General features: G+C 34.7%; 1 protein-coding gene across 1 annotated transcript; it reads right to left on the bottom strand.

Moving 5' to 3' along the window:
- Positions 1 to 5,415: 5,415 nt before the first annotated feature.
- LOC108474035 (ABC transporter G family member 11-like) lies at positions 5,416 to 8,944 on the bottom strand. Its single transcript, XM_017775912.2, has 9 exons — positions 7,907 to 8,944; positions 7,663 to 7,834; positions 7,445 to 7,567; positions 7,219 to 7,347; positions 6,922 to 7,116; positions 6,750 to 6,836; positions 6,405 to 6,677; positions 6,098 to 6,205; positions 5,416 to 6,003 (listed from the first exon to the last, which is right to left on the bottom strand). The coding sequence occupies exons 1-9, from the start codon at positions 8,584 to 8,586 to the stop codon at positions 5,653 to 5,655; spliced, it is 2,118 nt and encodes a 705-aa protein (XP_017631401.1). The 5' UTR covers positions 8,587 to 8,944; the 3' UTR covers positions 5,416 to 5,652.
- Positions 8,945 to 24,489: the final 15,545 nt, after the last annotated feature.

Raw genomic sequence — 24,489 nt, 5'->3', positions numbered from 1 at the left:
ATTTTCCACACGGGTAGACACACGAGCGTGTGTCTAAACCATGTGTGACACACGGCTTGCCCTATAGGCGTGTGGTCCGGTCGTGTGTCCCCTGTACATAAATTTTGCAAGTCAGTATGCATGATAGTAAACACACGGGAAGAGATATGGCTGTGTGTCTCAGCCGTGTGAAGGGCACGGCCTAGCACACGGGCGTGTGCTTTGGCCGTGTGACCCTTAAGAAATGTTGACATCAAAAACAGAATGTCCAGGTTTTTGCACACCGACTAGGACACGGGCGTGTGCCAGGCCGTGTGAAAACCCCTGTAGGTGTGCATTTAAAATTAATTCCACACGAGTGTCAGACACAGGCGTGTCTCGGTACTGTTTAGGCTGTGTAAGCCACACGGGCCAACAACACGACCATGTCAAATTGGTCACACAGGCGTGTTGCCCCCCTCCATACGAGCGTGTGCCCCTATGTCAAGTGTCATTTTTCTACAGTTGACTAAAGAACCCGAGTTATTTTTGAATGATTTCTGATATGTATTTTGGGTCTCGTAGGCGCACATTAAGGACGTGTTGATAAGATTGAGAATGTTTTAAATTTTTCAAAGTCTTAGAGACTCGGAATTGGTCGTAAGCACGAGTTTTCTTCGCCCGTGATGTAGAAAACGACTTGGAAGAACCTCTCTTGTGAAATTATTGAATCTGTCTATCTCGTTGTATTTTACGATTGTACACTTCTTCCATTTTATGTCCATGATTAGAAAAGACAAATTCTCATATTTTATTACCTCCGATCATTATTCGGATTTCATCATTCAAGCCATCTTCAAACCAGATACACATTTCTTCTTAAGTAGGTATAATTTCTCATGCAAATTTACTGAGATACACAAATTCTCTCTCGTATTCAGCTATCAATCTATTTCCCTGATGTAACTTGAGAAATTCTCTTTTTTTCTTTTCCAAATTCCTTTTCTCGACATATTTCTTTTTGAACTCAGTCTGAAAGAATTCCCAGGAAATTTTCCCCCTCGGTACCACAGCTACTATCATAGACCACCAACTGTATGCTTCCTCTTTTAATAACAAAACAGCACATCTAACAAATTCATCAGGACAGCAAGCCATTTCTTCAAAAACCTGTAAAATATTTTGAAGCCAATACTTAGCTTTAACCGGGTCATCCTCTGATTTGCCCTGAAATTCTTCAGTACCACATTTTTTAAGTTTCTCAATTAGAATGCATCTATTAGGTTCAATCACAAAAGGAGGTGGAGGTGCAACCGGTGGTACAACAGGGGGTACAATCAGGGGTGGAGATCGTTGAGCCGGATTTCTCATTTGCATAAACTCGCTAAACCACTGGTTCATATACCCAAAGAGCATGTTTTTAAGCTCATGTTCCTGAGCCAAAGGAATCAGAACATTACTACTCATCCCATGATCAGAAGTCGGTACATTACTATTAACCTTATCATTGTCAGCACGTTCAGATCCGTCTGACATATTTACAATCTATAAGAAAACGAAGATTAGATCAGATCAAACACATCACACTATCATAGATTTATATGGCATGTAATTCTAGACATTTCACACGCTACATTCAATCTGAGAATCAACTAAATCGTAGCTTTGATACAACTAAATGTAACACCCCTAACCCGTATATGTTCCTGGAACAAGGTTACGGAGCATTACCAGACCAACAAAATAGTAAACCATTCAAATCATATAATAATACAAACATAATCAAATTTCATTCAAATACATCCATAATCCATAATGTCCCTTAATCGAGCCCTCGAGGCCCTAAAAATACTATAGAAACAATCCGGGACTAAATCGAAAACATTTGGAAATTTTAGGAAAAAGTTAAAAATTTTGGACTACAAGGGTCACACGGCCATATGGCCAAGCCGTATGGACATTCAAAATAAGGACACATGGTCGTGTCCCAGCCCGTGTCCATGCCCGTGAAACTTATTAACTTGGGTCACATGGCCAATCCACATGCCTGTGTGCCAGGCCGTGTGCTAGGCCGTGTAACTGCCTGACTTGTATGCATTGAACCAACAAGGGACACATGGTCGTGTCGTATGGCCGTGTGTCACACACAGCTAAGACACACACCCGTGTCTAGGCCGTGTAGCCTCAAAATGAACCTTAAAACACAAGTTTACCATTTCAAGTTTGCTTAGACCTTAAGAAACTCAAATACCAACCAAAACACCAATTCAAAATGACATTAATCGGGCCAAAAACACATCAAAACCAACCTAACATGTGCCTAACCAATGTACCCTCATTGGTACCACAAGTATATACAATTTCATAACAAAATAAACATCAATTCAATTCATCAACTCATTTAAGCAATACCTAATCAAAATACCTATTAAAGGTACCACAATCAAAACAACTCAATTATATATATCATACATATCAATAATACCTCATTCTCATCTATATGTAAGTTGATTATTTGCATAAAATATCATTCATAACATTTACATAAATCAAACATTAACCAAAACTGCACAAAAGCCTATACATGCCATATAATCCGAATTAAACATTTCAAAAACTACCGAGATAAGCTGGATAATGTGACTTGAGTGCCGATCCGATCGTCCAACCTTTTGAGAATCTATAATGATATTAAACAACATAAGTAGGCTTAATGAAGCTTAGTAAGTTAAACAACTTAAACTATAAATCTTATCGAACTAACTATAATAATTCAAACAATAATAATCATCCAAGAAAACTCCTTATCATTAACAACTTCAATAAATAAATACATTCTTATTTAGATCAATACAAAATAAATAACATATCTTTCAAATTCGTTAAACAAATTACCTTACCGAGATTTTCCATTCCAAGAATGACTTACAGGTAAGAGTACATCGTCAACAGAAGCTCATAAGAGTTGGTCCTTCCGAATACGCCAACAACAGCTCGTGAGAGCTGATCCACCCAAATCACACCAAACAGAAAGTAAAACACGAGAGTTCATAACAAATGCTGAACCTAGGTTTACTTGGGTAATATGCCAAAATCTTCCTCCAATACCATCTCCACTCCAAACCCCGGTCATACACCAAAATACAAATGTACTCAAATCTTGCGTTCAATTCAAACCAAATATCCAATTCAATATTATAATTCAAACAATAATTCATTTCCAACAATGGAATATATATATATATATATATATATATATATATATATATATATATACCAATCACCAATTAATACAAATGTTAAATTTAACCGTACGAGCTTACCTGGACTAAATTGTAGTCATTACAGAGGTTCAGGAACTCTTCCGCTATTTTTCCTTTTCCACGAGTATCTACGGGATTTTGATCTAAAATTGAAAATTCTTCATTTATTAGCACAAATTTCATTTCTAAACTATTTTACAATTAATACCCTTTTACTTTGTAATATTACACAATTACCCTAAACTTTTACCATTTTTACAATTTAGTCCCTTAACTTGAATTTCATCAAATTAACCAATTTCCTCAAGTCAACATTTTATACAAATATACTAGGCCTTCAAAAAGAACCTAATAAACATCAAATTCACTATCCAACCCTAATATTTTAACATTTTCACAATTCAATCCTAAAATCAAAATCTATTAAAAATTACTTTACAAATTCATCAAATAACATAATCAAAGATCCAAATACATGATATTCATCAAAAACATCCAATATTCAAAAATGGAAACTTCCAAAATTTTTAAAAGAATCAAAAACGAATGTACGGGCTAGCTGGACCTAGTTGCAACAATCTCAAAAACATAACTAACTATTAACATGTGAAAATAAGTCTAAGTGTGGAATTGAAATGGAAATTCATTCAAGGGTTTGAATGGGCTCTTTGGGAAAAATTTTTACATGTTGATCCACTGGCTAAATAAAATTGGACAAAAAAATTAAAATGTTTACAATTCGGGCCACTTGATAATATGGCCTAATATTCAACTAAGTCCTTCTCCAAACTTCGTTAAGGACTTGTGGACATCCCAGTGGGTTGATTTTCAAGAATTTGGACTTGTTATACGTTCGCTCCCAAAATTGGCTCGTTTAAGCTCGTACATGGAATCCATTGTGCATCGGCTTCAAGATTCGGTTTCTTGGATCAAGAATTCCAAGATTTGAAATCTTAATTTTCTTGAGTCTTGAAATCTCCCAAAACCGCATAATTGGACCAAGATTTAGTTTCTTGATTTTAATGAAAATAAGAAAATGAATCTTGATTCTCTTTTTCCCTCGTATGCACGTCTAAAGCCTTTGTAATAAAGTTTTGTGTGGTCTTGTTCAATCTTGCTTTGATTTGCTTGGCCTTTGATCTTATTATTAGGCCTTGAGTTAATGTAAGCCCATCACATTCATGGACTTGAAATTAGACCTTGAGACTCACATCAAAGTGGATATCCTTATGATGTTGATCTAGGTTTGTTTGAAACAAATATTTCTTCTAGTTCATAGAATAAAAGAGGTAAAGAAGATGGAACTCATGGGAGGATGGGAGGATACTTTCATGATTCATTTATAAGCTCATCATTACGTAGCTTAATTATAAAATGAAACCATTATGCCATCATCTTAGAGATCCCATTCTTATTAACCAAATGCATTTTATCTACCTTTTACAAAATTCAAGTTATGAACATTTTGTTTATCATTACCACATCAGATGTATTTTATCAATGAAACACCTAAAAGTTATATCCCTCCTCAATTTACATATGATGTGATGCACTCATTTCTTTCAAGAGATACAATTGTGAATTCTACTTCTATTTTTTTACATGGAAGGGGAAGTGATCACAATCAAGAGGGATGAAAATAGAGATGCTTTAGACCATCCACGCCATCCATTTAGGTGGTAATTTATAAAAAATGAGATTGTTATATTTGCATGTGTATATTTTTTATTTAATTGATGTAAAATAAACTTTTTATGTATGATATTATGTAGATGTTATTTATTCATATTTATGATTGTTCTTGCCCATGACTTAGTATGATAATGTTGGTATGTATTTTCAAGGAATTTTTATTATAAAATTTGTAAATAAAAGCACTCAATAAAATAGTATGATTAATATTAAAATACTAAAATATGAAGGCAATATTAAGTTTTGAAAAAAAAAATTGTGATTTTAAAAAACAAAAACACGTCCATGATAATCATCATGTGTTATGTGACCCGCAACATCCACAATGGAGAGACTAGTACTATGGGTATATCAAATCATAATGCTCATAAATATTATGAGTTTATGTTACTTATAAAACAAGATTGAAGGCATCACCTTCACCTTGTATTTTGAATAAAAAATTAAACAAGTTTAGAAGTATGAAGTAATAGTCGGGAAGCAATAACGGATGAGCAGTTCGTTTATCACGAAGCTTGTATCTTCCATAGCTCCCATTGGTGGAATACATGAATGGCATTGCTTGTATATATATTATCTTCAAACGCACAATACAGATTGTTGCATATAATTTTAAAGCAAATTCTATATAGATGAAGTAAGGCATAAGGATTAAATGTTAGGAAACTGAGTTCGTTGTAGGATTGTTTGTATCGCGAGACTCAAAGGCGATCGCATGAATGCAAGCATACCCTGCTGTCTACCTTTTACCCCTTCCATTAGCTCGATTTGCGACATAGTTCCTCAGCGAAGGAGATTGCGAGAGAGAGGGTGCAACCATCGTATTTTGTGTTCCATTCTTTTGTTGCATCCTTCTCCTGGCTACCAAACCTCTGATCCAAGGGGTAACATCCTCGCTGATCTTTATCATCAAGAAGAAGATGATGCGGTAAATTATGATCATGCTGAATATCACACTTAGATCGATCCATTTCGACCGTCGGACGTCGATTTGGAACACGTTTTCAAGGATGTATTCGCCAGGAATCTTGGGAAGCTCCGGTGGTTGATTATCAAACAACAGGCCCTTCAGATCATTTTGGTATTGTCCCTGAAACCAAAATATACTTGGTGTCGTATTTTTAGTCCTTGATGAGCCGATATCGAAATAATTTTTGCAATTTTAATTTGCGATATTTAATCACCTGTAAAGCCCAGAAATGGAAGCTGATGTAGGACATTGGGTAACGCCACACAGGTTTTGGGATGTCGTTTGGGAGCCTGAAGTAGCCAGAAACAAGCATGAATATTCCCTGGAATAAAGACTACCTTTTAGCGATATCACCCAGGAGCAATGTGAGTGTCAGATTTTTTCTTTTTATTTGGAGGAACTTTTATCTATATGTCCAACACAGGTACTTGAAGAAAAAAAAAACAAGCATATATATAGGTCTTCCAAATGCTGGTGAATACAATAGTAATAATGCAGAACAAGGTTGAAGAGAGAGAAACCTGAATCCCTGCTCCTGTGATGATCCCCATGAGGAAATTGGGGACGATACTGGCAATGGCCATCATCAAACTCTCAACCACAGTAACACTCGCATATAGGCACAACACGAAGAACATATAATGTTCAAAGCCTGGGTGAAGACGAACCATAAAGTAACAAATAGTTCCAGAGATGACGGTTATCATTATGAGGAATGGCATAGCTGACAGTGTATTCCCTATAACAAATGCAGTTACACCATAGTGGCCGTTTAACCTCTCCCTTTGGAAAACCTGCAAAAATCAGATAGTCAAAATGTTTATCCCCGCCATGGCTAGTAAGTTTGCTGGCTGGCCATGACTTACCTTCATGTCCTCCACAAAGGAAGGGAACCCACCGATTGACATGAATGTGACAAAACCGAACACAAAAGAAGCACATGCACCCCTTGCCTGTTTCACAAGATTTTACAATCTTAAATACAGTTCTTCCAGACATAAAACCAATATTTTCTAAACAGATATACAGAAACAATACCAGAATTGAATTGTAGCTGGTTCCAATATTGAGATAAATGGTTCCAATGCAAACAGTGACAACAACATATATGAGCAGCCTTAGCCAATAATAGCCGAAGTCTCGAGACATGTTCACGAATGAACGCTTGGTTAAAGTGTAAGACTGCATCAAGAAACTAGCTTGACTGCCTCCGGAATCTAGCACGGTTCCTCGCTGTACCATATGGAAAAATTGATTGTTGAGTGGGATGAGTAGAAATAAGGTTAATTTGGCAAAATAAAAATGTATAAGAGGATTGGCTAGTGAAGCACTTACAACTTTGGATATCTCATCAACCTTTTCCTTCGCGGCATAACATTGATGTGATGTACGGTAGAAGTTAATAAGAGTTCGGATAGCTTCAGTTGTGGTAATCTTCTCCAGGGGATCATCACTTGCCTCAAACTGATTACAATCAAGGCAATTTGTTTTCCAGTTATAAAAGTGTAGTGTACCAAAGTAGGAGGGAAGATGATTAAACAAAGGGAAACGAAGTGGATACCCGTAATTTCATGGATCCTTTGAGAGTAGCCTTAACTCTATCAAAGTCAGAATTGATGCATCTAAGAAAATGGTCAGATGGATTTCTCAAGGCAGGGCATGGAAATCCGGCTTGAGCAAAGAACTGCATTTTACAATCCAAGAGACATTATATTTATAATTGCAGTGGGATTGAAAATGATATCAAGTGATGGAAGAAATATGGCTGAGAAGGCTAGCCTCGTATGCTTCAGAAGCCTGGCCAAAATAAATGGTTTTGCCTTCAGACAGCAAATATAACTGATCAAATAGCTCAAAGACTTCACTGCTGGGCTGATGAACTGAAGCTATTACAGTTCTACCATCTCTTGACAGGCCTCGTAAAGTCTGGGTTACAAAAAATGCTGAAGCACTGCCGTATGCATCTCAAGTCAGAAAAAACAAACCAAAAATCATAAAAGACGATGTGAAGAAAGATCATAACCTGTCAAGGCCACTGGTTGGCTCATCAAGGAAGAGCAATCTGGGCCTCATCAAAATTTCAAGAGCTATGCTGACCCTCCGCTTTTCTCCTCCACTGATCCCACGCAAATGCCAATTCCCAATAACAGTATCAGCGCAATCTTGGAGCCCCATTTCGATAATCGTACCTTCAACGAGGTCCCGCTTCGCAGACCAGGGCATCGTATCGGGGAGACGGAGCCGAGCGGAGTAGGAAATGGTTTCCCGAACAGTAAGCGTGCCAATTAAGTTGTCATCTTGAGTAACATAGGCTGCAGTTCCGAAAGAAAGCTTGGTTTTACGACCATTGAGGAGAATGGTTCCGGAGAGGAAGGCGTTAGCAGCCAAGCGGCTGGAGAGTGCATCAAGAAGCGTGGATTTTCCGGAGCCGGAAGGGCCCATGAGAGCGGTGAGCGTACCGGGTTCGGCATAACCAGTCAGCCCTTCCAACACCTTCTGGGTCGCCCCATTGCTGAGAGTTACCATTACGGTGAGGTCTTCCCAAGTGAGCCTGGCGGATACATCTCCCATTAACTCCGTATCGGTCTTCTCCCTCCATAGAGTTTCACTCAAAGGGCTCAAACCTCCAACCACCATGCCCGTCCCAGCTGGTTTATTAGCCTGAATCTCCATCATTGCAGTATTTGAGGGGGAAGTCCTCATAGGGGATGGAGATGATAGCTAAGCAAGTGTGATGATTCTAAAAAGGCAACAGAAATGGGATGAGTATGAAGCGTGAAAATGCAAGTGTTTGAATGAATTGGGTAGGTTAAGAACATCCCATGCAAAATGAGCCGCCTCGGTCGTCCCCACTCTTCAACTTGAGCACAAAATTTCTTTTATTGGTTTGGTTTTTGGGTGCGGGACGCAGCTGAAGGAGTAATTCTATAAACTAAAATTCAAATTCCGCATAGCGACTAGTGTTGGGATTGAGGTTGAGCCTACTTCCTTTTCTTATTCTCCAATAAAATCATTAAATTGGTTGGTTGGTTGTATTGTGGATGCATTAAATAGGAGAACCGACTCAACCTTTTTTCCATCACAACATTTATATTTCTCCACTTCATGCAACTATCTTAATTCAAATTACTCCTCATTAGTTCTACTCAATTTTCATGTAAATTATATTTTTCTTTTTTCAATATTTTATAAGATTCGTTATTTTATTTATTTATTTATTATTAATTTGTTCAATCGCAAATTAATTATCGATCTGTATTTCATGATCAATCAGTTTAATGTTGTTTTTTAAATTGATTCAATTCAAATAATCATGAAAATTGATAACTGTAAAGATGAGTTAAGAAACCGAATAATTTTAGTAAAATTTTGCTGGGTTATTTTATTTTTAAAAAAAATTATTATGTATTTAAGAAAATGAGGTATCCCGAATGCAAGGTTTAGGTGATGATGCTTAGATGCTAAGGAATGAATCACATGGAGAAGGCAATTAAGTGGGGGCAAATGCAATAGGGCTTCAACAGTCAACTTTATGAAATCATTAATGAGTACTGAAGTGTAGGTAGTTCCGCCCATTACTCAATTTAATAGGCCGGCAATGCCAGCCCACCAACCAATCATATTCAATTCACAATTACGTTTGATTTTGCCTACTCTATTTTATTTCTTCTTTCGTAAAATATGTTTTCATGTTTTGGAGGATTTAGTAGACAATGATCTTGGTTATTTTGTCTCCTCCTTTTCAAACCCTAACCGCCACCACATCTTCCAACGGGAATCCGTTCTTTACTTTTTTTCCTCCCTTTTGAGTTGGGAGAAGGTTCACGGCCCAAATATTATGGGTAGTAGTGGGTATTCGATTAAATTGAGTGAAAATATTTTGAGTTAATGAATCATATTTTATCATCTTAATTCGATTTAAAATTTTTTTCGATTCAAGTAAAGTCAAATTGAGTGAAATTATTCGAAATAAATTAAAATCTTGTTACAGTATAACTAATTTCATGTTAGAGTACATAAATTTAAAACTATATATATATTTGAAAACCTTTTCAAACTAAAATGATAATAAAAATAATTTAATATGATAAACTTGAATTATTAATTGACTTATTTAGGTCCCAAAGTTATTATTTTAGAAAAAATCAACTTTTTATATATATTTTAAAATTTTAAAATATTTTTATATTTTTAAAATATATTTTGAAAATTATTTTGAATTTTTATTTGTAATTTTATTGAAAAAATAAATATACTTATTTTCAAAATTGATAGGATTTACACCAATATATCATTCAAATTATTCAAATTGAAAAATTTAACTCGACGTAAACTTGAAACTCGAAGTTGACTTAAATAATTTGAACAACTCGATACGATTAACTCAAAATTTATTTTTTTATTTTTTTTTGAATAAAATCAATATTTAATTGTGGAGCAAAGGCTAACTATTTGGATAGGCACTATTGCATTTACTTGTGTTTACCGAAATGCCTTGCTAGGATCATGAAAACGATTGGATTTATTACAGGTGTAAGGATTTTACTTGTACTTATTCTCCAACTTTTAGGGTTCTTAATTTGGATTTTTGGAAGAACTTTAAGGGTACCTTTTTATTTTTAAAGTGTTGAATTTGATACTTTAAGCTTAATGCTAATTAAAGTTTATTGTTGATGACCAAATAGGTGGGTTAGAAGGCGAAGGCCTTTCAACAATCAGTCCATTTTGTATATAAAATAAAATATTTAAATTGCAAAGAATAAAATGAAAATAGGGGAGAAAAAACACACAATGTAATAACGAGAACCCATTTAAGCAGTCATTTCTCTAATTTGAAATGTAAAGGTGGTTTAATAACCCAAGTATACAATATATATGTATTGACATTGACAGAGAACAATGGATTCAAAAAGAATTAGACAATTTTCTTTTATATCCTTATTAATATAAGATTTAGTTGTTCGCCTTGTTAGTCAGTTCATCTTCTTTTTTGGCATAGATGGTTAAAGTAGAGAGGAAAAAGACTCTCTAGTGAAGAAGGAAAAATAAAAATCAGAATTGTCTGGAGAGTCGACCTCCCTCAAGAGGACCTTTAGAAATGTGTACAAAGGGGGTTTTTTCAGGTCGGATTCCAATTCAAGTTAAGATACATTTTATTATAACTCTATAAAAATTTGTCCTCGACCTTGGTGAAGAAGAGTTATAAAGTGACTCTTCTGAGATAAACTTACACACGTGTAACGTGTAATTGGGGGCTTACTATGTAAGTTTTAACTAAAAAAATTTATTGAGTAAATTTTGTTGCTCAACAATGTGGTATAGAAGTTAAATGGTTATTAAAGAAATGGTTTTAAGGAAATGAACCATGTTGTAGAATACTGTGAACTATATTTGCAAAAATGTTGGTAATTGTATTGTAAAATACCGCAAACTATATTTATAGAAATGCCGCAAAATGTATTGTAGAATTACTGTGAACTGCATTTACAAAAATATTGTGAACTGTATTTATAGAAATGTCACAAAATATATTGTAGAATTACTGCGAACTGTTTTATAATCCATAAGACTGTAGAAGGTTGTGATCGTAATCAGCAGACTGTGAGATTTGTAAAATCCTGTAAGTAAAAGGTCGTGATCATAAATCAGTGGACTGCGAGATTCCTAAAATCCCGTAAGTAAAAGGTCGTGATCATAAATCAGCGGACTACGAGATTCATAAAATCTTGTAAGTAGAAGGTTGTGATTGTAAATCAGCAAACCGTAAGAAAGTCGAAGGTCGTGATCATAAATCAGTAGACTGTAAGAAAGCTAAAGGTCGTGATCGTAAACCAGCAAACCATAAGAAAGCCGATGAATGTGACCGTAAATCAACAAACCATAAGAAAGCCAAAGTTTGTGATCGTAAATCAATAGGTCATAAGAAAGTCGAAGGTCGTGATCGTAAATCAGCAAACTTTAAGAAAGTCGAAGGTCATGATCGTAAATCAGCAGACCCTAAATAAGTCGAAGGTCATGATAGTAAATCAGCAAATTGTAAGAAAGTCAAAAGTCATGATTGTAAATCAGCAGACTGTAAGGAAGCCAAAGGTCGTGATCGTAAACTAGCGGACTATAAGAAAGCCAATGACTGTGACCGTAAATCAACAGACTATAAGAAAGTCAAAGTTTGTGATCGTAAATCAACGGGTAATAAGAAAGCCGAAGGTCGTGGTCGTAAATCAGTAGACCACGAGATTCGTAGAATCTCGTAAGTAAAAGGTCATGATCATAAATCAGTAGACCACGAGATTAGTAAAATCCCGTAAGTAAAAGGTCATGATCATGAATCAACAAACCGCGAGATTCGTAAAATCTTGTAAGTAAAAGGTTGTGATCGTAAATCAGCGGATAGCGAGATTCGTAAAATCTTATAAGTAGAAGGTCGTGATTATAAATTAGTGAACTGTAAGAAAGTCGAAGGTCGTAACTGTAAATCAATGAATCGTAAGAAAGCCAAAAGTTATAGTTGTAAATCAGCGAACCATAAGAAAGTCAAAAGTTGTGATCGTAAATCAGTGGACCATAAGAAAGTCAAAGGTCATGATTTTAAATCAGTGTACCATAAGAAAGTCGAAGGTTGTGATCGTAAATTAGCAGACTATAAGAAAGTTGAAGGTCGTGATCATAAATCAGTGGACCGTAAAAAAATCGAAGCCCGTGATCATAAATAAGCGGAACATAAGAAAACTGGAGGTCATGATCATAAATCAGCGGACCATAAAAAAGTCAAAAATTATTATCATAAATTAGCATACCATAAAAAAAAAAAGTCGAAGACCGTGATCGTAAATCAGCAGACCATGCTAAAATTAAATCTCATCCATAATTGCAATTGTTCTGAATATGACATTATAACAAACCATAGTGTTCCACGTTGCAAGCTTTTGAACCTACATTTAATTGAACAATTTCTCTGTAATCAGATTTGCTACAAATTTGGCAGCAATAAGCTTGTGCCCCGACCCCGAGTAGCCTTCTTTGGCATATTATCCAATAGTGTGCGAGCTTTCATCAATGGCCTATATTCTCCATACATATCAGCAAGTACTCATTGTGTTCAAGGTAGCACGAGCCTTGAGTGTCATTCTTCATTAGTTAATTCAACAAGGGACAAAAACCAACAGTTGCTCATTGGCGGCATTGTATATTAGTCATCAGAAGAATTTATACAAAAAAAAAAATAAGATAGCACCCCAAAAACAGTAAACTAGAGATACAAAATAAAATTTTAGCTTAACTTTAAGTCTCTAGAAACGGACATATTGAATTTCAATGTAAAACGACAAGAATCACAAGAAATTAAACCAGCCTATAGAAGCCAGCACTGAGAAGACAATCAAAGAAAACAAGGGAAACAGATACATAGACAAAGAGTCACAAGAATAGTAAGAATATAGTGTTCTGAACACAAGCAATTTCTCTTCAAGAAGTGACATACTTGATGGTTTGACCAGTTGAAACCCTTGTTATTTTGAATGATACAAGGCGTTGCAGGTTGAACTCATGAATGCAGAACATGAAGGGACGTGCCTAATAACCTGGTAAAAAACTTGATTGATATTATTAATAACCTTTCATGTTAAAGATATTATGATTCTGGATTTACTTTCTCTCTAGCATTTTCAATCAAAACATGTAATGACTGTACAACTAAGGACTACATATATGTGAAAGATAATATTTCAAGAAAATGGAAAGACCGCTCATTCAGTCGATGGCATGTTTCTAGCAGAACAAGAACAATATTCAACTTCATTAGCTATCTGTGAACAACTAAACCAAACTTTCACCCCATTTAATAACATAAACAAAAAAGAGTGTTAGGTCAACAGAACCACTTGAAAGTCAGATTAGGGATCCTGCATACATGGTTTTAAATGCATTTTCTATACATTCATATATAAATAAATAAAAACGATATATATTGTAAAGCCAAACAAATTTGTCACTAACCATGACCTGAAAATCTGTCAACTGTTAAGTTTATATATCTGCAATACCATGAATGACCAACTAAAGCAAGTACCAATACACACCATCACAAAAAAGAACAACTCAAAATAAAGACAATTTCCTTTTCTATATATATAAACCTAATCAAATTCATGCACCTTTCTAATTTTCACGGGAGGCACAATTTTTTGAAGTTCAAATATGATTTTTAGAAAAGGGATAGAGTAGGGCTTGTTTAGAATTAATATTAATTGAAATTTTAAATACAAGTTTTTACTACTTCAATTGTAATCGAGAATAGACTTAAAAAGAACAGTTCAAAATAAAGACAATAAATACAGGAAAGGAAAAAAGAAAATGTTCAAAAGTCTGACTGTAACAGCCTGTTTTTTTAGTGTAACGCCCCAATTTTCGGGAATTCTGTGAATGTTGGCAAAATTTCATGCTTTAATTTTGTCATTTGTGAGTGAAATTATGAAATAGGACCTATGTGAAAATGTTTGAAAATGCTATAGGCTAAATTGAAGTGGCCAAATAAATAGAAGTGCAAAATAGGAGGATTTGCATGACAAACCTCCCATTTTACATGAAGTGGCCAGCCATCATGTTGTTGTAGACAAAATGTACACTTGATATCCATAATTTATGGTACAAATTAATACAAATTGATAATAGGTTAGGTAAATGTTCCATGATAATGGATTAGGTAAATATTCCATGATAATGGGTTAGGTAAATGTTTCATAATAATGGTTTAGGTAAATGTTTCATGATAAGAAATTCATGTCTTTTGTATTAAAGAATTAAATGGATGAAATATGAAGTTTTATTAAAAGAAAAAGGGGTGAAAAGAACAAAGTTTTGTCCATCTTTGTTCATCATAGCTGAAAGTTAGAGAAGAGAAAGGAGAGGAGAAAGCTCTTGAGTGTTCGGTCACTTGGGGAAGAAAATTGAAGGTAAGTTCATGGTAGTTTGCTTCTATCTTGATGTTCATGAGTTCTTCTTGATTCTATCTTAACTCTTGAAGTATATTTTGATTTTTAGTTGTGTTGTGAGCATTTGTTCATGAATTAAAATGAAGGAAATGGTTGTTGTTTCATGTTCTTTTGATGAAAATGGAAGATATGTGAAGTTGAGCCAAACAAATGAGCATGCATGTGCCTTAGATGTTAAAGGAAAAATCAGCTAACATGTTGTGCTTTAAAATGATGAAATGGAGATTATACTTAAGTAAAATCATAGATATGTGATGATTGATTGGTGATATACATGTTTAAATAACAAGCATGCAAGTTAGGTGTGAAAGAGTGATTTGGTAATAAATCTGCTTGGGACAGCAGCAGTAACGTGACTTTGGAAAATCACCATAAATTGTGGGAGATGAATTAGAAGCTGAATAAATTGTGTAATTAAAGCTTAATGAGTCTAGTTTCAAATGGAATAAACGAGAACATATTTTGAATTCTGTACAATGAGAAATTTGATTCGTAATGAAGAGTGGTCAGATTAGTCAAACAGTGAAACATGGGAAACTTTGAGAAAAATCTGGTATTGATCGGCTAAACCAAAAATTCTGAAAATTTAATGGATAAAAGATATATGAGTCTATTTTCAAGGAAAATTAACGGCACTTGATTTGGAGTTTCGTAGCTCTAGCTATAAATAATTTAGTGACTGTTGCTCAGGAAGACAGCTTGCAGTGAAATTATGATTATGTGGTAAACATTGACAAAAATTTGTTAATGAGTTGCTTATTGATTTCTTATAAGCTTACTATGATCTGTAGGTGTGGTTGGTCGAATATTGTAAGGGATTAATCGTAGTTCAGTATTTGAATAGTTAGATTAACGTGTTAGTAATCCAATTGTAGGCGGTTCGTGTGTGGATCTCGTCAAGATATCGTCGCAAAATGTGTGTAACTAACACCTCTTTCTTAGTCTAGATCGGCAAAAGTCGAAAAGTCGAAATGCCAAAACCGTATTTTGTAGATTTGCGAGTGTGCGAATGCTCGTGAGGTAAATCGATTAATGTTTTTGGTAAGCTGCAATGTTTGGACCGCAAAGTGCATGATTTCTATGCCCTCTATATTTTTGGGCTTAATGGGCCAAATTTGGAATGATGGGCCAATCGGCCCAATTCGTAAGAACCCTCGATGACGTGATTCATTAGTACGTGAAAAGTAAGAATATGCATGAAAAACCCTAAAATAGATAAATTACTGAAATACCTTTAAAAGTGGAAAATTTATAGTTTTACCCTAGTAGATAAATTACCAAATACCCCTAGGTTAAATTGACCTAAATGCATGTTTGATCGTTGTTATTTATCGCATGCCATGTTGTTATTATCTGATGCATGGGACTGGGATATTGACGGAGGAAGTACTGAAAGTGGCTTGTCCACGATCGGAGGCTTTGCCTCAATTTATCGTTAATCGAGCAAAGAATGTTTAATCGTGGAGTGTTGGGTGGGTGGGTTGAGCTATCCCACATGGAGTGTATGGTGGTACGGGTGGAGTGTAGTGGTTGGTGGGTTGAGTAGTCTCCCAAATGGGCTTGCATATGTTATTGATGTTGCATGTATTTTGAAATGGGCCCATGGGCCATACTGTTATATGAATAAGGGCTAAGACCCGCTTATTGTAATCAAAAGGGCTCGCCCAGACCATCACTTGAATGGGCTTAGGCCCAATAGGCTTGAGCTGACTTGGGCTTTGAATGGGTTTTCCTTACACACCGAGTTTCCCCAAACTCACCCTTTTATTTTCATCCACGCAGAAATCCCCAACCAAGTGGGCTTGGAGCATGAGGAATTGAGTGGCCACCCGCTCTAAAAGTTTGATTTTCTTCGGTGAACTGGACATCCTTTTATTTACATTTGAAGTTTTGGGCTTTTAAATGTAATAAGGCCGCTTAATTATTTTTGATGGTTTTAATATGTATTACTAAGATAGGTAATACTTATATTTAACTGTTGAAACTGGATAGCTTTAGGGCACGTTTTCAAAAACAACAGTTGATTTCAAAATAACACGACAACAAGCAAAGCTTCCGAATGAAAGTATTTTTCCAAAATTAATCACTTTTCCTAAAATGACTTAATCAAATCGGTTTTCCTAGAAATATCCATGACATTAAGGTGTGGCAATGGCGGTATGCATGTCAGGATTGGATCCGAAGGGAGCTTGGTACTTAGCAAATCCGATGGACTCACCACCTCTTTTCCGGTTTCCTACCGGTGCATAGCTTCCATTCACTTTAACCCTTAATGAATTAATCTTTTGAACATCAAGTACGATTTTCGGACTTAGAAAGGAAATTTTTTTACGTTTTGATGTGGCATGCCGGATCCGGCCATAACTTCTGAGCCGGGTTTGGGGTGCTACATTTAGTGATATTGGAAACAGTGATTTTAGTATCACAATTTCGACAAGTGAATTCGTAAATTTTATTTATTAATATTTATGAGTCAAATATAGTATTATATTAAATATTGATTTGATAATTTTTGTTATTTGAATGAATTGTTAAGTTCTAGTGGTTTGTCTCTAAAATTAAGTGGTTTTGGAAAATAAGATATTGAGCTCTCGTTTCTATAAACCGAGCACATAAATATTTTTATTAAATATTTACAGAGTGATTATATAGATCTATTAGATTTTGGTCCAAAATTTTTAGCATTTGGATGGTTAATTAAAGAAAAGGGATTAAATTGTAAAAAACATAAAAGTTAATCGGTATTGATTTTTTAACTTTAAATGCATGATTAATAAATTATTAAGAATCTTAAAGGCAAATAACCTTCCTAATATGAATGGACAGTTAATGATAAATTATACATTATTTTAAAATTAAAATTGAAATAAGATAATAAACATGTTAAAATTATTATGTAAAAAGGTTAAAACATTAAAATTCATTATCATCTTTTTCATTTTTATGTTTTCTTCACCGAAAGAAGAACCAAAACACCATGGATGAATGCTTTAAGATTCGGCCAAGCTTAAGTTTACGCATGTAAGTCCTTTTGAAGTCAATTTTTCGTAATTTTTATGTTTTTTAGATCGTTGCAACTAGGTCCAGCTAACACGTATATCCGTTTTCAAAACTGTTAAATTTTGTTAAAATTACCATTAATGATTTTTGGATGTTCTTGATATTAAATGGTTTAGTTTGAAGCTTGATGTTGAAATAGGACTATTTGTAAAGTGATTTTATTTAGTTTTTAAGTTCAAGGAGTAAATTAAAATATATTAAATTTGGTATAGTTTTCTTGTGAAATTTTAGATTTAGATGGTTGATGAAGGATGGAAATGAATTCATCAATATGGTTATGGATTAATTATGAAATTAATCTTGTCTCGATTTTAGGGACTAAATTAAATAAAATATAAAAGTTTAAGGAAATTGCTAAAATGACAATTAAGAAGTCATATGCATTAAATGGACTTTTATAATGTAATTGGAATGGATAATTGAAATAAAAATTACTATATAGACCAAGAATCGGTAGTTAATTATGGAAAAGAGAAAATTGTTGATTATCCCTTAATATTGTCATATTTGTTGTTTAGCCCTGGTAAGTTTTAATTTATTATAATTTGAAATGTTATATTGATTGTGAGTTGTGGTTGTTGAATATTTAAGTATTATTGAATTGATATAAATTGTTGTGAGTTGAGAACATAATTGATTTGAACATTGTTAAACAATTATATGTATTGAGCTTAGGTGAACATAATATAGGATACAATTAGCATGCCAATAGGTTATATTACGCGCGGACTGCAATTAGATTGTGATGAGATGATGTTTATTGATTTGTTACTGTCCACTGAATATACTGGAGTCCAGTATTTGTTGATCATTAGATTTATTGATGTTTGGTTAAGTGTGAATTTTATAGCAAATAAAGTTGATCATTAGATTTTATTGTTTTTGTGATAGTGCCTTATGATATACTGGTTAGAATTAGGTAAATAACATGTTTTTGTATGCTCTTGATGTGAATTGAATAGGTTGAAAGTTTGATTAAATTGTTGCTTATGGTTTTGTAACACCCCTTACCCATGTCCGACGCCGGGACAGGGAACGAGACATTATCGAACTTAAACATACACATTCATGCAAAAATCGGGCCATAAAATCTCTTTTAATTCAAAACTTTCAAACACATGCATGTCGTCCCTTATTTGGGTCTACGAAGCCCAAAACATTCATCGGAATTGATTCGGGATTAAACCGAGAACTTTGAAAAGTTTCAGGAAAACTTAGGAAATTTTCCTATGAAACAGGGTCACACGCCCGTGTGGACTTACGGACATGTCTGTGTGCCTTTGGCAGGCCCATTTCCTCAGACCGTGTAACTCTCTGTTTATGACGTCATCATGTACATCGAACCAAACGGTCGGGCGACACGCCCGTGTCTCCACGTCGTGTCCCTCACACGGTTGAGACACACGACCGTGTCTAAGCCCGTGTGGCCAACACTTAGGCTATTTTCCAAGCCTTCATGTTACCCATAATATCTTACAACCTTATGCACATCAAAATCACAAATCATGGCATCATTTTAGTGATTAAACACTCTTTATTAAGATATATCCTTAACATTAACATGTCTTCTTAAAAGTAATGCATCTACTCATGCAATACCAAGTCTAGATTCCTTATTTCACATTCATAAGACTTGTCATTTTGATGACCACTTTTACCATTATACTATAGTTACCAACTTATCCATTAAGCACTCATGTTCAATCATTATCACGTTGTGTATATAACGTGCAATTACTACATGGATATAGCCACCTCAATTGGTCATAAAGCATACATCCAACACACATGTCATATTACTAACCATGCATGGCAAACAAACATAATCACATTATAAACATTAGACATGACATGAATAGCTAGGCTTACAAGCCATAATCAATATGAGCCACATCTCATGGTCATATACATATAACTCAATTTAAGCCAATACATTTGGCCAAAGCAAAATAATACATGTCAATCAACTAGATCTCTATACATGCCACTCACTTGAAATTTCTAAAATATACTTAATTATTCCAAAGGTAGCGACTTGATAGTGTGATGTTGCCTCCGACGATCTCTAACTCCGAGCTAACCTGAAAACACTAAAGGAAAGGAAAGGAAGGGAGTAAGCTTTATAGCTTAGTAAGACCGTATGAAAATAATAAGCAATTTATCAACTTGCTTCTCATGGTAATACAACCCTATTTGCATTTTTACTTATGTTCTAGTCAAGCTGTTTTCTTGAGTCAGAGTCACTAAATTATTTATATCTAGAGCTACGAAACTTCAAATTAAGTTCCGCTAATTTTCCCTGAAACTAGACTCACATATATTCTTACCATAAAATTTTTAAAATTTTTGGTTAAGCCAATTAGTACATTTTATTCCTTAAAGTTACCCTTTTTTGTTGTCTGATAGTTCTGACCCCTTTTCACTAAAAATTAATTAGCTCATAATACAAGACTCAGATAATGTTCCTGTCTATTTCTCTTGAAAATAGACTCATTAATAATTCTAAGAATATAAATTATAACTCTTAAATTTTTTTGTACAATTTTCAATGGTTTTCTCAAATCAGAACTAGGGATTTCGAAGTCATTCTGACTCTGTCTCGCAACAATTTAAATATTTCATAATATGAAACTCTTTTGCTTACACCGTTTCTTTTATGTGAAATTAGGCGCATTAGTCTTTAATTTCATATTTTATTCAGCCTCTAACTTAATTTTCACAATTTTTGGTAGATTTTCAAATTCGGATTATGGCTGATGTCCAAAACTATTTTAGTGTAAATTAACGATACTAAGTTTATCACACCATATTAATTCACTTTCACCACATTGGTAAGGTTACATATTCATACATCATAAGTATAGACCTATAATCACAAGGTCATCACAAAATCATTCTCATAAGCATGAATTACCTATTTACATCTTCACTAAAGGTGCATCATAAACTGAAATCATTTCTCTTGAGTTTGGCATACATACCTGTGTTACTCAACAAGCTCATTTTCATTTCTTACTAATCATATAACATGAATTGAATTCACATCTCATCAATTTCATGTAAGTACCTGTACCACTCACAATATGGTCATAACCTTTCTCATTTAGCTTAAACCATAACTCTCACTGTTGAACCATTCGGAAAGCTATCGGATATTCACTAAGTCTCAAACATAGGATATAATGCCGATGCCATGTCCCAGACACGGTATTACACTAGCTCATCCATCAAGTCAATGCCATGTCCCAAACATGGTCTTACACTGACTATTGAAATCAAGGCTAACGCCATGTCCCAGACATGGTCTTACACTAGCTCTCACATATCCGTGCCGATGCCATGTCCCAACCATGGTCTTACACTGACACATCTCGTAGCCGATGCATGTCCCAAACATGTCTTACACTGGCTTACATCTCGAGGTCGATGCATGTCCCAGACATGTCTTACACTAGCTCTCGTCTCAATGCCGATGCCATGTCCCAGACCTGGTCTTACACTGGCTCACAAATAACCCGAATGTCATGGCATGAATATATGAATTGTTTCTTAAGGTTCAAACGGGAATTCTACTATCTCAATATTCATCAAACATAATCATTTCCACAACCAAACAATTCATGCTATATCAATTTAAACACATATAATAACAATGTAGTTGTCTTATTTACATACAACTTACTCGTTTCAATGGAATATCATATTCCATCAAATCTCCAAGCATTCAATCAACACATAAATGTTATTTACATTTGACATCACTTTCTCATATACAATATCATCAACCTAAACTTTAATACAATCATGGCAAGATAGATTTTCAAGTATAATAACAATGGCATAAATATCATGCTCATTTAATCACACGGACTTACCTCAAATGTAATTTCGGCTAATTATTCTCTTTTTGTCTTTAACCACGCACTTTCTCAATTTAAGCCCAAATCTCGATTTTCTTTATCTAAAATAACAAAAGTTCAGAAATTTAATCACTTTATCGATCTAGGTATTCAATAACCTATATTTGGGCAAAATGACCATTTTACCCCTAGACTTTTGCAAAATGACTATTTTACCCCTAGGTCTGAAAATCGAATTTTATAGAATTTCTTCACATCTTAAACTTAGCCGAACCCTTTTTACTCTTATAGCAACTCCAATTTCCCACTATTTCACATGCTTAACATCTATTTTACAACTTATGCAATATAATCTTTTTAGGTGTTTTCATGCTAACACATTTCACAAAAGTTGTTTATAAGACACCCAAGACTCATTTTCTTCCATAAAGATTTAGCAAACAACATAAATCCTTTCATGTCAAATCCCTATACTATTAACCATTTCACAAAATAGTCCCTCCATTAGCTATTTCATGCTACAAGGGTTCCAAAAGTACAAAAATTATCAAAAATAGGCATCTAAATCACTTACTTGCAAAAAATATAAGTGGGTGATATTTTGAGCTTTCCAAGCCCCCTCCTTCTTGCCATTTTTGGTGGAAGAAGAAAAAAAAAATGAAAGGATGACAACTTTTTCTTTTTGTGTTATTTATTACTAAAAAAAGTCACCTAACTTTGACTTTTCAACTCCTATTTGTCTCTATGGCCGGCCAAGCTTGTGAAAGGAGTCTATTTGCACTTTAAACACCCCCAATTATGGTTCTCTAGCAATTTAACATATTTAGCTAGCAAATCACAACTTTTTCCCTTTATGCGATTTAGTCCTTTTTCGAAATTACGCTAAAATTAATTCACCAAAATTTTCATGCACTCATATAATCATGCTATAACACATAAAATAATATTAAAAATAATTTCTCTGACCTCAAAATAGTGGTTTCGAAACCACTATTTTGACTAAGCCCAAAATCGGGCTGTTATAGGTTTAATTAAGTATGAATTGGAAATCTTGCATTTGAAGGTACATTTAAGCACACACGAGCTTCTACACGGTTTGACACACGGCTGTCCCTCACATGGGCATGTGGCATGGCCGTGTGTTCTTTTAGATTTTGATAACAATTTCGTTCACATGATCACAATGAGTTACACTGCCTAGCGACACGACCGTGTGACGTAACTTACACAGTCTGAGTTATTTTACATGGTTTGATGGCACGACCGCATTGTTCAGCTTCACACGGCCTTAGCTTGTCACACAGTCTGGCCACACGGCCATGTGATCCTTTTTTCCTATTTTTTCCTTGATTTTATAAATTGTTCCAAATTAATCCTTGATTGTTTCTGAATTGCTTTTAGATTTTTTTAAGCTCGATAAGCCCCGATTTTGACTGAATGGCATGTTTATTGATTGTCTGTTCGATAATGATTGTTTAAATGGAAATTTGTTTGGATTTGTAAATTCTTGTCTCATTAATTGTTGTATTATCCTGTAACCCTAATCCGGTGATGGTAACGGGTGAAACGGTGTTACACAGACACAGTAAAACTATTAAAAGAGAACATACCATTCATCCTCTTGGAAAACGCATCCCACTAACACAAATATTGCTAAATCAGATGATGGTTTTCAACGTTCGACCTTCATGAGTTCTTCTCCAATTGTAAAACAGTGGTTGATGAGCTATTGAGAGTAATCAAAGAGCTTGACAATACAAAACTAAGAGTTCCTGCAATTAAGTCCATTGGTTCATTGGCAGGGTCTTTCTCGACCAAACAGAGTGAAGTGGTTGGTCCATTGGTGGCTCAGTTGGGGAATACAAATTAAGATGTTGCAATCGAAGCAGTAATTGCATTGAAAAAATTTCTTTACCGTGGAGCAACAGCAAACAAATAGCTTAATAGGCATCATACAGTTTATTATAGAACAAAGCAAAGTAGTTGTTGACACTACACAAGGTCGATTAAAGTTGTCTACCAAGGCTAGTACAAAATCCTAAAAATAAAATTTTAGGGGCAATACCTCCATTAAAGAAAACAAGGATTCAACATTTTTTTTTAAGGCTAATACATAGAACTAGCTTTGATATCGATCTATTACTTAAAGAAAAGACTAGTGATTAAGGAATCATTCATTCTTTTGGAAAGTGCATCTCACCAATTAACAGACCGTTCCATCTCAGAAGAAGCAGAGGCTTTTCCTTCATGTTTCTTCTCTACCTTTCTTCTTTTCTTTAATCCTCTTACAGGACCCATCATCCATTGAACCGGATGTCGGCTAGATTTTCAGTGGTTGAGGGAGGAAAGTATCGACTATTTTGGTGGTTTTCATCAATGAGGGGGCTATCAAATGATGGTGGCGTTTTGTGGTGTGCTTTGGGTAGACTAGTATGGGGCCAGTGTCTGATGGCTCAGTTTGGTTGTATGCAAAGACTAATAACATGTTCAATGGTAAGAAAGCTGTTGATCGATGACCGTCAGTGGCGTCGAAGGGTGATAATTCTAGATACTGAATGATGATGGGTTTTGAAATTATCTAAAGGAGCTCGATCCACGCTCACCGCACCATTGTTAATACAAGATTTAGTTGAAAAGTCCCCTTATACACATTTCTAAATACCTTCTTGAGGAGGGTCGGCTCTCCAGATAATCTT

This window comes from Gossypium arboreum, chromosome 3, assembly GCF_025698485.1.
Source record: "Gossypium arboreum isolate Shixiya-1 chromosome 3, ASM2569848v2, whole genome shotgun sequence".
Taxonomy (NCBI): Eukaryota; Viridiplantae; Streptophyta; class Magnoliopsida; order Malvales; family Malvaceae; genus Gossypium; species Gossypium arboreum.
Note: the sequence above shows the minus strand (reverse complement) of the source record. Positions and strands in the feature narration are given on the sequence as shown.